This window comes from Oncorhynchus clarkii, chromosome 12 (genome assembly GCF_045791955.1).
Source record: "Oncorhynchus clarkii lewisi isolate Uvic-CL-2024 chromosome 12, UVic_Ocla_1.0, whole genome shotgun sequence".
Taxonomy (NCBI): Eukaryota; Metazoa; Chordata; class Actinopteri; order Salmoniformes; family Salmonidae; genus Oncorhynchus; species Oncorhynchus clarkii.
The window spans coordinates 9137029-9151647 of NC_092158.1; the positions used below are offsets into that span (position 1 = coordinate 9137029).

The 14619-nt window shown below is 41.4% G+C and overlaps 2 protein-coding genes across 8 annotated transcripts in view; one reads left to right on the forward strand and one right to left on the reverse strand.

Annotated features, from left to right (window-relative positions):
- The window catches only part of LOC139422682 (lysosome membrane protein 2-like), a 55956-nt gene extending 49529 nt beyond the window's left edge, over positions 1-6427 (forward strand). For 3 of the 7 annotated variants that reach the window (XR_011635742.1, XR_011635744.1, XR_011635746.1), the window contains 2 exons: positions 2445-4057; positions 4200-6427. Coding sequence is in view for 2 of the 7 variants with exons in the window: in XM_071173882.1 (XP_071029983.1) it covers positions 2445-2552 (108 nt within the window). In the remaining 5 variants the exon portion in view is untranslated. Of the gene's footprint in view, positions 1-2444 lie in introns of all 7 variants that reach the window. The other 4 variants (XR_011635743.1, XR_011635745.1, XM_071173882.1 and 1 more) reach the window with 2 other exon arrangements.
- Positions 6428-11384: 4957 nt separating this feature from the next.
- On the reverse strand, positions 11385-14394 carry LOC139421851 (tubulin alpha chain-like). Its single transcript, XM_071172977.1, has 5 exons — positions 13732-14394; positions 13595-13646; positions 13055-13277; positions 12635-12783; positions 11385-12427 (listed from the first exon to the last, which is right to left on the reverse strand). The coding sequence occupies exons 2-5, from the start codon at positions 13595-13597 to the stop codon at positions 11450-11452; spliced, it is 1353 nt and encodes a 450-aa protein (XP_071029078.1). The 5' UTR covers positions 13598-13646; positions 13732-14394; the 3' UTR covers positions 11385-11449.
- Between the last annotated feature and the right edge of the window lie 225 nt (positions 14395-14619).

Sequence of the window (14619 nt, forward strand, 5' to 3'; positions counted from 1 at the left end):
ATGATGACAACATGGTGACAACATGATGACAACATGATGACAACATGATGACAACATGGTGACAACATGGTGACAACATGAAGACAACATGAAGACAACATGATGACAACATGATGACAACATGGTGACAACATGATGACAACATGATGACAACATGATGACAACATGATGACAACATGGTGACAACATGGTGACAACATGGTGACAACATGAAGACAACATGAAGACAACATGATGACAACATGATGACAACATGGTGACAACATGATGACAACATGATGACAACATGATGACAACATGGTGACAACATGGTGACAACATGGTGACAACATGATGACAACATGATGACAACATGAAGACAACATGATGACAACATGATGACAACATGATGACAACATGGTGACAACATGGTGACAACATGATGACAACATGATGACAACATGAAGACAACATGATGACAACATGGTGACAACATGGTGACAACATGATGACAACATGGTGACAACATGAAGACAACATGATGACAACATGGTGACAACATGAAGACAACATGATGACAACATGGTGACAACATGGTGACAACATGAAGACAACATGATGACAACATGGTGACAACATGGTGACAACATGATGACAACATGATGACAACATGAAGACAACATGAAGACAACATGATGACAACATGAAGACAACATGAAGACAACATGAAGACAACATGATGACAACATGATGACAACATGATGACAACATGATGACAACATGAAGACAACATGATGACAACATGGTGACAACATGGTGACAACATGATGACAACATGATGACAACATGAAGACAACATGAAGACAACATGATGACAACATGAAGACAACATGATGACAACATGGTGACAACATGGTGACAACATGATGACAACATGGTGACAACATGAAGACAACATGATGACAACATGGTGACAACATGGTGACAACATGATGACAACATGGTGACAACATGGTGACAACATGATGACAACATGGTGACAACATGGTGACAACATGATGACAACATGAAGACAACATGATGACAACATGATGACAACATGATGACAACATGGTGACAACATGATGCGGCTACTTTGTTCTTTACTGTACTCTTTCTGACCAGTTGTTAACATCTTTCTTTCACAACATATTTTTTTTATAAAGGTTGTAGTGCATTCTGCATCATAACATTAAACTCATATCTAATATTTGGTCTCAAATTGACTGACGTGTTTGTGTAATTTAACTATTTTCTTAACTCTGATAAGACCATGATATAGTGACTGTATTAACCAGTGCATTTTAACCCATTCTAACAGTCTGCACTTTATGTTTCTGTTCAGAAGTAAGTTTAACGTGTTCTTTAAGCCTAGTCCTGAAGAGAAAGAAAAAAACATGCTCAATGGAAATTCTCTTGGACTAAACTGAATCTGTGTCCAACTGTTCCTTTATACAGTCCAATATGTCCCCGCTGATAGGACATGCATGGCTGTACAACAAACACTGTATCTGAAAGATTATGATCCTGACAAGACATTTTGTTCAATGTTTTGTTCGCTAGATTGGTACTATAACTAACCACTCTCTACCTCTCTCCCATCTGTCTCCCTCCACTGTCTCCCTCCACTGTCTCCCTCCACTGTCTCCCTCCACTGTCTCCATCCCTCTCTCCCTCCACTGTCTCTATCCCTCTCTCCCTCCACTGTCTCCATCCCTCTCTCCCTCCACTGTCTCCATCCCTCTCTCCCTCCACTGTCTCTATCCCTCTCTCCCTCCACTGTCTCCATCCCTCTCTCTCTCCACTGTCTCCATCCCTCCCTCCACTGTCTCCATCCCTCTCTCCCTCCACTGTCTCTATCCCTCTCTCCCTCCACTGTCTCCATCCCTCTCTCTCTCCACTGTCTCCATCCCTCCCTCCACTGTCTCCATCCCTCTCTCCCTCCCTCCACTGTCTCCATCCCTCTCTCCCTCCCTCCACTGTCTCTATCCCTCTCTCCCTCCACTGTGTCTATCCCTCTCTCCCTCCACTGTCTCCCTCCCTCTCTCCCTCCACTGTCTCCATCCCTCTCCCTCCACTGTCTCCATCCCTCTCTCCCTCCACTGTCTCCATCCCTCTCTCACTCCACTGTCTCCATCCCTCTCTCCATCCACTGTCTCCCTCCCTCTACTCTCTCCCTCCCTCTGTCTCCAATATCGCTCTCCCTTTCTCTCTCCACTCTTTCTCTTTTGCCACTCTCTCTTTCTCTCCCTCCACTCTCTCTCCCTCCACTCTCCATCTCACTCCACTTTCTCTTCTCTCGCTCTCTCTCAACCTTCTCTATCTCTCTCCACTCTCTCTCATTCTACTCTCTCTTTCTCTCACTCCACTCTTGCTCTCTACTCCATCATCCATTCTCTCCATCCTTCCGCTGTCTTCATCTATAGAAGTCAACAAAGGAAGACACATCTTATTCCCCCGTGAGCAACAAGGAGGGTGACGAAAAAAATGGCAGCAGCTACGTTGCCTTGACTCCCGTTATTGACAAGTCTTGAGGAGGGAATGGGAAAAGGTTTATGGAGAGACAGATGTAGGATCTTAATATGAACCAGTTTGCTACAGCAGTAAAATAATCCTGCTGCAACAGGAAATGTGAATTATGTGGATTATAATTAATGGACATTTTTGTAGGGTTTTTAAAAGTCAAAAACACTGCAAGTTTGCAATTCTCAGAAACAAAAGAGTGATCAAATTACGATCCTACATCTGTATATCATATATATCAGTGTGTTGCTGTTCAGGGCTGGATCGTTGTAAATCATTGTGGCACTAGTTAGACTACTTTGATCTGTCTCCGTTTTTTTGTTTCGTTACTTTGTTTATTTTGATCTGGTTCAACCCACAAAACAGGGCTAATCTTCCCGAAGTCCCTGTTAACCCACAAAACGGGGCTAATCTTCCCGAAGTCCCTGTTAACCCACAAAACGGGGCTAATCTTCCCGAAGTCCCTGTTAACCCACAAAACGGGGCTAATCTTCCCGAAGTCCCTGTTAACCCACAAAATGGGGCTAATCTTCCAGAAGTGTTGACATACAGTACATGGCCAATTTGACCAGCTGTTTCAAACATTCTATAAAATATAAACTGTTTGATACCTGTTATTCAACATTTTGTAAAAACAAAAGGCTTTATAAATACATTTGATTGATTGATTGATTGATTGACAGATCTAATGCAGTTCCACCCCCGACACCCTCAAAACAACTGCTATTAGGATGTTGCCTAAAGTGGAGCTGATTGAATTGAACCCTTAATCTGTATCTGGGAAACCACCCCTGGGTGTGTGTCCTAAAGATGTGCCCTAAAGATGTGTCCTAAAGATGTGCCCTAAAGATGTGTCCTTAAAATGTGTCCTAAAGATGTGTCCTAAAGATGTGTCCTAAAGATGTGCCCTAAAGATGTGTCCTAAAGATGTGTCCTAAAGATGTGTCCTTAAGACGTGTGTACATTATTCAGGTATCATTCCATTCTCAGGGGCACTATGCTAGAAACTACACACCTTGTGCATCACGAGATGGCTTCAAAAGTGATTATTATTATAAAACCGTAACGTGTCAAAGAAGGTCAAGGAAGTGGTGAGATGCTCTACTGACCAACGAAGGCTAAATATTTAATGTAATGAGTGTGTCTTCTTAATGAATTTGGATTCATATTAAAACTAACAACAACAAAAAAATATATTTGTAACATGAGCTATAATCGTTAAATTTCTACGTATTTTATTTGTTCATGCACTGTTTAAATTTATTTTCAAACTTAGTTGATTGGTTGAATATGTTCAAATTAGTGAACAAAAATGCCATCTGACTATGTTTATGTTATTGAACATATCCACAATACCATCCATACCTAGTTCATGGATCACCTTCACTTTGAACTTGCATGTGGTGACATTTTGCAAGTGAGCATTTTTAAGTGTTACTTATCTGATATTCCAAATGTGACATCTGCCTACATTCCTTAGGTGAGACGTCTGTGCCCCAGTTGGTACATTCATTAGGTGAGACTCCTGTGCCCCAGTTGGTACATTCATTAGGTGAGACTCCTGTGCCCCAGTTGGTACATTCATTAGGTGAGACTCCTGTGCCCAGTTGGCACATTCATTAGGTGAGAATCCTGTGCCCAGTTGGTACATTCATTAGGTGAGACGCCTGTGCCCAGTTGGTACATTCATTAGGTAAGACTCCTGTGCCCAGTTGGTACATTCATTAGGTGAGACTCCTGTGCCCAGTTGGCACATTCCTTAGGTGAGAATCCTGTGCCCAGTTGGTACATTCATTAGGTGAGACGCCTGTGCCCAGTTGGTCTGTATTGGGCAGATCTATTAAAAAAATACCACATCATTGGCTTATTGCTGCCATTGTGAACGAGCCAACAGACCTATGGCGCTCTGTATACTGCGTAAAACAAGGACAAGTTTTTTTGACTGAATTGTTTCTGAGGCTTTTTGACACGTGAGACAATTCTCCTGTGCCCTATAGTGGGGGAGGGGGGGGGGGGGGAGCTTCTTGTCTGAAACAAACAAATAAAGGCAATGTATATGTGTAATTTGAAGATCAGATCCCTTTAGAATATATTTACAGAATAGTGTTTTTGTTTTTACTAATAGAATAGAGTGCGTACTAATGTGAATTTCTGTTATACAGGGAAGTCCATATGTCGTCGTGTTTTTTTGGTTGATATTTTTTGACAGAAAAAAATGGACTGAAACTTTTAACTCATGTATCAGGTTCTGAATGATCTAAATGTATTATCATCACTATATTAGCTCTACATTATCTCTGCATTACCATAGCTGCTGACGAAACCATAACTTCAGGTTTTAATGCAAGGTTGTCTTCCTAATGGCAAACATTTTGGGATCAAAGATAAACATTTAAATCGTATACCAAACTACTGGAATTGTAGACATTTTGCAGTGATGTTAAAAGCCAAATTGTGTATTGCTTTGTATTGTGAGACATTAATAGGAGCACATTAGCAGACTGTCTCTCTAGAAAATGTATTGAGAGAAAGGGCTCCTTGGATATCTAGATATGTTTATTTCTATGGCATCTCCTAATGACACTATATACATTTGTGTTATGTCTATAATAGCCTTTGTGCAACTGCTTAACTGCTGTAGTTCTATGGCGTAGTAATGCTTGGTTAATTGTTGAAATTGAAGATTCTACAGGACTTGCTTGAATGATTATTGTACCGTAATGACTGTCTGAACGTAGCCGGAGTGCCAATGTGTTTGTGTTCTTGCCTAGCAAAAAAAAAAAAATGACAATGACAATGACAACGAGTGACAAGGAGTTGGCATGGTAGCGCCAACAAACATGGCAATCAGGCTAGTCTGACACCTCAATGTTGAAATCAACGCGTCAGATCCCATTTCAGTGCTCTGAGCTTAACTATTGATGCATTACTTTGTAACCCAGCTGACTGTTCCTATTAATATGATATGCCAAACAAAAGTAGCAGAACTTTTGCTTTGTTAGATTACTTGTTGTGAATTTATTAGATACTGTTTGACTTGTTACTCACTTGTTTATGAGATGCCATGCACTTACGTACTCAGTATTAGTTATTCTTGTTAAAAAAAAATAGAAAAGCAGCAATAGAAATTTATAATTTGAAAAATGAGTAAATGTTAGCATTTTATTCTCTATTATAAGTCTAATCAGTCATTTCATATTTTGATGTTAATTTGTCTTTGGCCTCTGTAGCAACCATGTGCCTTGGTCTGTAATGGAATTACAGAACATTGAATGAAGAGGGCCTCATTCACAGGAGGTTGGTGGCACCTTAATTGGTGAGGACAGGCTCCAGGTAATGACTGGAGCGGAATCCGTGGAATGGTATCAAATACATCAAACACGTGGTTTCCGTGGTTTCCATGTGTCTGATGCCATTCCATTTTGCTCCGTTCTGGCCATTATTATGAGCCGTGCTCCCCTCAGCAGCCTCCGCTGGTTTAAGTTCACTGTCAGACTCTATGGTGCATTTTGTAAAACAGTCATTAGAAATAGGACAAAATTGGGATACGACAACTATCAGGAGAATTGCATAGATAAATTATACACCATAAAATCATAACCATTCTACATGTACAGCCATAGACATCAGTGTACACACACAGCACTACTTGTTTTGTGCTTGAGCACCATAGTAATTAAAACGACTTTCCTCAATCCCAAAGTCCTGTTTCCTGTAATACAGCTGAATGCTTTTCATTGCAGCAGTCAAACATAATCTTTATATTTATCATAGTTATCTTTGTTTTTTTGGAATGTAAAGACTGCAAAAAAAGTTACAATATTTTTTTTGTAAAAAAATAAAAATGTTAAACTTATTTACAGTTAAATAAAAGCAACCGTTTTGATTGGTTTGTCATTCTTCGGTTTTCTATTGTTATCAGTCAGCATGCTTTAAAATGGCAAATAAATGATCTTCAACTGTAGCCTAAACATTTGTATTTTGGCAACACTGAGGGAGAAGAACAACTTGAAGAGCGTCAAAACTGTTGCAATTTGCAATATTTTGCTTAAAGAGTAAATGCTGCTGAAAAGCAACTAATCCCTTTGATGTGGCATCGATATGAGTCAGAAACACGTATTCTAGTGTCAAAAAAAATTCACTACAAAGTGTAAATAGGACAATTTTGGTCTCGTCTAAAACAACGTTTGAAACCTCAGTGCATTACAATGAGTAAATTAAAGTAAGGCTTGGATTACAATTATGTTAACAAATCATATTGACAAACTCCATCTTCAAAACGCCCCTCCGCTTCCCTTCATTGAATGGGGGGCTCTGTTGTGTCATTGCCCCCAATGCATTCAAAGGAAGGCAGACCTATATTGATTGACCAAATCTAATCAAATCAAGTTTCATTGGTCACATACACACGGTTAGCAGATGTTAATGCGAGTGTAGCCAAATGCTTGTGCTTCTAGTTCCGACCATGCAGTAATATCTAACAAGTAATCAAACAATTTCGCAACAACAAAGAATAAGAATATGTACATATAAATATATGGATGAGCGATGGCCGAACGGCATAGGCAAGATGCAGTAGATGGTATAGAATATAGTATATACACATATGAGATGAGTAATGTAGGGTATGTAAACATTATATAAAGTGGCATTGTTTAAAGTGACTGGTGATACATTTATTGCATCCAATTTTTTATTATTAAAGTGGCTAGAGATTGAGTCAGTGTGTTGGCAGCAGCCACTCAATGTTAGTGGTGGCTGTTTAACAGTCTGATGGCCTTGAGATAGAAGCTGTTTTTCAGTCTCTCGGTCCCAGCTTTGATGCACCTGTACTGACCTTGCCTTCTGGATGATAGCGGGGTGAACAGGCAGTGGCTCGGGTGGTTGTTCTCCTTGATGATCTTTTTGTCCTTCCTGTGACATCGGGTGGTGTAGGTGTCCTGGAGGGCAGGTAGTTTGTCCTCTGTGATGCGTTGTGCAGACCTCACTACCCTCTGGAGAGCCTTACGGTTGTGGGCAGATCAGTTGCCGTACCAGGCTGCGATACAGACTGACAGGATGTTCTCAATTGTGCATCTGTAAAAGTTTGTGAGTGTTTTTGGTGACAAGCCAAATTTCTTCAGCCTCCTGAGGCTGCTGCGACCATGTCTCCACAACCAAAGTTATATCCTTTGAATGCCCTGCTGAAGGACCTTAGTTTGTGGAATAGGTGCTTGGAGTTCGTTGGTCCCAAAGTCTGCACCAGTAACACTAGCTTGGTGTGCAATGGCCGGGGGTGGTGGGTATGACCAGAGATACTGGAATATAATGACCTCTCTTGTGTAATTTAGCTAACGACACTAGATCACATTTTGCTGGTTATGTAGGTAGCTATCTTTTGATAAAGCAAGGCAGGTTAGCTAACTTTAGCTAGCGAGGCAGGCTAGATAGCAAAGAAAGTACAGCTAAGCTAGCCTACCTCGCTAGCTAACGTTAGCTAGACTGCTTCGCTAGCCAGTATTGTAAAGTACTTAAGTAACATACTTTAAAGTCCTACTTAAGTCATTTTTTTTGTGGTATCTGTACTTTACTTCACTATTTATTTGACAAATTTTACTTTTACTGACACCCAAAAGTACTCGTTACACTTTGAATGCTTAATAAGACAGGAATATGGTCTAATTCACACACTTATCAAGAAAACATCCCTGGTCATCCCTACTGCCTCTGATCTGGAGGACTCACTAAACAGAGAACATCCCTACTGCATCTGATCTGGATGACTCACTAAACAGAGAACATCCCTGGTCATCCCTACTGCCTCTGATCTGGAGGACTCACTAAACAGAGAACATCCCTACTGCATCTGATCTGGATGACTCACTAAACAGAGAACATCCCTGGTCATCCCTACTGCCTCTGATCTGGAGGACTCACTAAACAGAGAACATCCCTGGTCATCCCTACTGCCTCTGATCTGGCGGGCTCACTAAACACAAATGCTTAGTTTGTAAATGATGTCTGAGTGTTAGAGTATCTCTCTGGCTATCGATAAATACATTTAATTAAGTTGTGTCACCTGGTTTGCTTAATATAAGTAATTTTACATATTTGATACTTGAGTATATTTTAGAAATTACATTTACTTTTGGTACTTAAGTATATTTAAAACCAAATACTTTTAGACTTTTACTCAAGCAGTATTTTACTTGAGTTATTTTATATTAAGTTATCTTTACTTTTACTAAATTATGACAATTGGGTACTTTTTCCACCACTGTCGTTAGCTAACTCTAGCTAGCTACCTCATTACAACTTAGTTAGGTCATAGCTTATACAAGTTTATTGTGTATTGTCTAGATACTTCTGGTTATGTAATGTTGTCATTTGAAAATGCTAGCTGCAGGCTAGCTAACCTTAGCTAGGTATCTAACTTTACTAGCCAAAGTTACAAATCGGATTTGCTAATTAGTTTGTAGCAAATGTATTCTGTATTGTCTAGGACAGGGGTATTTAACTCTTACCCTATGAGGTCCGGAGCCTGCTGTTTTTTTGTTCTACCTGATAATTAATTGCACTCACCTGGTGTCCCAGGTCTAAACCAGTCAATGATAACACCGTCACCAGTCTACACCTGTAACGCATTGAATTACAGTTTCCACTAGTTACATCAGCCACAAAGTCAAAATGGCTTTACCGTAAAAATGAACAAAAACAAAAACGTAATTGTTGGTCTTCATTGAAGGTTAGGAATAAGGTTAGAAGTGTGGTTAGGTTTAAAATCACACTTTAAGAAGATAAATTGTAGAAATAGGCAGGGTTTATGACTTTAAGGCTGTGGTAACTAGTGAAGACCTAAAATGAGCTTTAACTTAGTTTCTGCCCTGACGGCTTCATCAACGCTAATGTCTTATGTGTAAAGTTGCATTAAAAATATCCGGTTTGATAAACTAGTAGGTTAAGTACCCAGCGAAGCAAAACAAATTAATATAAATTGTATTTGTCACATGCGCTGAATACAACCTTATCGTGAAATGCTTACTTACAAGCCCTTAACCAACAATGCAGTTTAAGAAATAGAGTTAAGAAAATATTTACTAAATAAATTTACTAAATAAACTAAAGTAAAAATAAAAAGTAACACAATAAAATGACATACAATAACGAAGCTATATACAGGGGGTACCAGTACCGAGTCGGGGCTATGTACGGGGCTACAGGTTAGTCAAGGTAGTTTGTACAGTAGGGGTGAAGTGACTATGCATAGATAAACACGGAGCAACAGCGGTGTAAAAACAAAGGGCGGGGTCAACGTAAATAGTCTGGGTGGCCTGACTGACAAGCTTGATACCGTTATCTTTGAATGGAGAGAGACCTGGCACTGTGTCAAACATTTTTAGACAACTTTTACGTGTAGTGTTTTATTATTGAATTGTATCTGGCAAACTGGAGGGATAAACCCTGTGTATTCTGAAACCCTGTGTATTCTGCACCAGGATCAGGGAACTACTGTTGTATACGGGACACCACACAGGAAGGTATGACCACTGACATGTTTGCTAAGGTAGCACAGTATCAGTAGAGGCTGGGAATGACAAGGTGAAAATTGTTTATTTGGCAGAACACTACTTATTTGGTATTGTGTAAAGGGCTTATTCTACATGGACCAGTTACATTTGGAAGTTATCAAAACTGTTCATAATATCTACATAAATTCAACAATTGCATTCTCATATTACGATGAACTTCTTGAAAGCTTACACCTGCATCTCGCCACACATCTTCCTGTAATTCAGCTCAACCAACAGGAAGTTTAAGTGGGAGGAAACTGCTGTTGGGCAAGGTTTTAACAGATGGCACAGCTTGGTGATAAGGACACACCCAAGCCAACTCACGCTTGGCTTCAGTCATGACCAACGTTCCCTTTAATTGTTTTCGAAACTGAGCAAATTTCACATCTCCTGAGTGCAAAAAAATTGTATATTCTGGCTCACGTTTAGTGTGAAGAGAGTCTGTACCCACTAAGTTAGTTTTAAGTGGCCATGTAGGCTACGTGATCATAATGTAGCCTTTATCATGGAAATAGCTGTTATCATTCAGCCAACAGTAGCAGAAAATGTGTGATGCTCTATGTAGGTCAACATTCCATGAGACTTGAAAACAAGCAACCACTTTACGAAATGAAATGCATTATTCCCATACCATTAGCAGATCAGACATGCTACCCTCTGCCGATTGGGTACTTAAGCTAAGTCTCAAAATACAACACTGGCACTTTAAGGACAAGAAATTAGCTATAACTGGGCTGATAACTCAAACTAGTGAAGGATTTAAACAAATGTGCACAGGTGGCTGGCTACATGCAGCTCTCGATTTGATCTGAAACCAAGCACATCTACTTACGACCGCTTATGCTGTAAAATCAGTCCTTTTCAAAGTGAATGGTACAGAACTGCCGGAGTCACGCAATAGAAGCCTACACAAATGCCTTTAAGTTTGTACACCAAGTCTGCCAAGGTTCATTGTGTCGGTATGTTACATTGACAATTCCCACAGAAGAGAAAAACAATGCTAGTGTTTAAAAAAAAAAAAAGGAGAAACTAGAAAGTTGAGTGCAGTCTCGTGCGTGCTGATATTTATCAGTGCCGGCAGTCTGAGGGGAGCTGCATGCCTGCGCACAGCTTGGAGGGAACATTTGTTATGGCCGCTAGCATGATCAGCAAGGCAAAAAATATATAATAATGAGGACCAATCAGCATCTCCCACAAGAACTTAACTAACCCATCATGTGACCCTTCAACCTAGTTACAACCAGATGCCAACCAAGCTATCTTTTTAAAAAAAACACAGCGATCTATGAAATGTACAACTCAAAACACTTGTTTTTATTAGACGTTACTGTAGACCAAAACAGACTGTCAAACAAGATTTAGTATTCATCTTCCTCGTCCTCACAGGCGTCCCCAGAGTCTGCCCCCACCTCCTCATAGTCCTTCTCCAGAGCAGCCATGTCCTCTCTGGCCTCAGAGAACTCTCCCTCCTCCATGCCCTCACCCACGTACCAGTGCACGAAGGCTCTCTTGGCGTACATCAGGTCGAACTTGTGGTCCAGACGACTCCAAGCCTCGGCGATGGCTGTGGTGTTACTCAGCATACACACAGCCCTCTGGACCTTGGCCTGGTCTCCTCCAGGAACCGCCGTAGGGGGTTGGTAGTTGATCCCCACCTTGAACCCAGTGGGGCACCAATCTACAAACTGGATGCTGCGCCGGGTCTTGATGCTGGCGATGGCTGCGTTGACATCTTTGGGAACCACGTCGCCGCGGTACAGCAAGCAGCAGGCCATGTACTTGCCGCGTCTGGGATCACACTTCACCATCTGGTTAGCCGGCTCAAAGCAGGCGTTGGTGATCTCGGGGACAGAGAGCTGCTCGTGGTAGGCCTTTTCTGCTGAGATGATGGGGGCATAGGTGACCAGGGGAAAGTGGATACGGGGGTAAGGCACAAGGTTGGTCTGGAACTCTGTCAGGTCTACGTTGAGAGCTCCATCGAAGCGCAGGGAGGCTGTGATGGAGGACACAATCTGGGCGATGAGGCGGTTCAGGTTGGTGTAAGATGGTCGCTCCACTCCCAGGTTACGCTTGCAGATGTCAAAGATGGCCTCGTTGTCCACCATGAAAGAGCAGTCCGAGTGCTCCAGGGTGGTGTGGGTGGTCAGGATGGAGTTGTAGGGCTCCACCACTGCCGTGGACACCTGGGGAGCAGGGTAGACTGAGAATTCTAGTTTGGATTTCTTGCCGTAATCCACAGACAGGCATTCCATCAACAGGGCCCCAAAACCAGAGCCGGTCCCTCCTCCAAAACTATGGAAGATGAGGAACCCTTGTAGTCCAGTGCATTGGTCAGCCTGACAACAGAAGACATGGGATCATTAGTAATTCACCCAATGTTGGAGCTTTGAAAGAGATTCAACTAAACATTCAGCAGTTAAACAATCTTATTTTTTGTGGGGTTATGATAAAGTTGAGCCAAGCTAACCAGTCAATGATATCAATTTAAATGATCTAAACTGGATGGTAAACAGCAGTGGCCCTTTAATCATTCAGCAGCGCACCATTTTGCGCATCCTGTCCATGACAGAGTCCACAATCTCCTTGCCGATGGTGTAATGGCCACGAGCGTAGTTATTGGCAGCGTCTTCCTTGCCACTGATGAGTTGTTCAGGGTGATACAGCTGACGGTAGTGGCCATTCCTGATCTCATCTACAACAAATCATGGACATGCATATGAACACAATGTTATACCACACAGTACAGAACAGCATCAAAGGCTACAAACACTGAATCATTACAAAATGCATACCATGAACTGTTTGCCAATTTGGGGCAGACAGTCCGCTCCCAGATCTGTTTGTGCAGTCTACAAAACTTTAAGGTCATTCAATGACAATGAACATAGGCATAAGCAAAACCACAAAACAGATCTGAGACCAGGTTAAGGCCACCACTATACATGCAGCTTCCTCGTCCTCACCCACAACAGTAGGCTCCAGATCTAAGAAGATGGCCCTGGGAACATATTTCCCAGCCCCAGTCTCACTGAAGAAAGTACCAAACGATGAGTCAGTCAATTGAGGAGCAGTGTTCGCATGGATGGTCCCATCTGGCTGGAAACCATGCTCCAGACAATACAACTCCCAGCATGCATTGCCCATCTGGACTCCTGCTTGGCCAATGTGGACAGAAATGCACTCCCTCTGTCAAATTTAAAAAAATAAACTCCTTAGGCCAACAATAATCATTTTGAAAAATCAGAGAGGGAATGGTGTGAACAGCTATGAAGTTATGAGGGACTGTGAGCCCAGTCTATGGAGAGCAGAAATCATACAGTCCCTATACAGCACAAACTGGGAGGAGAAGGAACATTGGCTGCCAACACCCATTTTGATCCAACTCCTTGTCTACTTTAATTAAATGTAGCTTCTACAGTAACTGTTTAGAGTATAGAGAGGGGGGGGGGGGGGGGGGGGGGGGGTACAATTCCAAAGAAAAACCCAAACTAATGAAAACTTACCATTTTCTTTGCAGTCCTGGGCTAGGTGTCTTTTTTGAGGAGTTAATTAAAGCTGTTAAACAGTTTCACACATAGTTAATGTAAGTCCAAAGAGGGTCTACCTACATTTTCCACGTCAACTTAACCGACACACTCACCTTTGAACACATTCACTGGCAAGTTCCCTCATGTGATCAGTTTATATAGCATCAGGTATAGTAGGTGTGGCTTTCAATTGACCTTTGAAAGGGGAAGTGTCTGTTTTTTTTATAACGATCTCGGCCTAGTAGTTTTCAAATCATTCTAAAATGTAGAAATTACAATGTTGTGTTGCATTGTTGTCAGGGTTTTTAAATGAAGCCATAAATACACTTTGTTGTCATGTTAACAGAACATGACGAAACTATAGAACCAATCCCAAAAAAATTATCCACGGACCCAATTTACCATGAACAGGAGCGATGATCCTGTAATATTGACAAGATAGCCGAGTTATCACTCTAACAATGGAAATACAAGTCCTCAATGATTGAAGGCATGCGAGATCATGTGGGACCATTCTAGTTAATGAGAGGGCAGATTGCTGTGTGAACAACAAAGTTATTTTTCTCAAAGTTTACGGAATGCCACGTGCATCCACTTATATCAGTACATTTGTAACAGCCTAAAGATTAGAAAACTTCTATTGGATCAAATAAGCCTCACGTAACTCGACAGTCTCTCATAGATCTCCATACGAAAAGGTCTTATCTCACGCGGACAGATTTTGGACGAGTAAAACCTCTCGCTTCCCCTCTTCCTCTCTGACTTTGGGCGTTGCTATCGGTTGTGACTAATGAGTTCATATATACACTAAATGGGGCGGCAGGGTAGCCTAGTGGTTAGAGCGTTGGACTAGTAACCGGAAGGTTGCAAGTTCAAACCCCTGAGCTGACAAGGTACAAATCTGTTGTTCTGCCCCTGCCCCTAACCCACTGTTCCTAGGCCATCATTGAACATAAGAATTTGTTCTTAACTGACTTGCCTAGTTAAATAAAGATCAAATT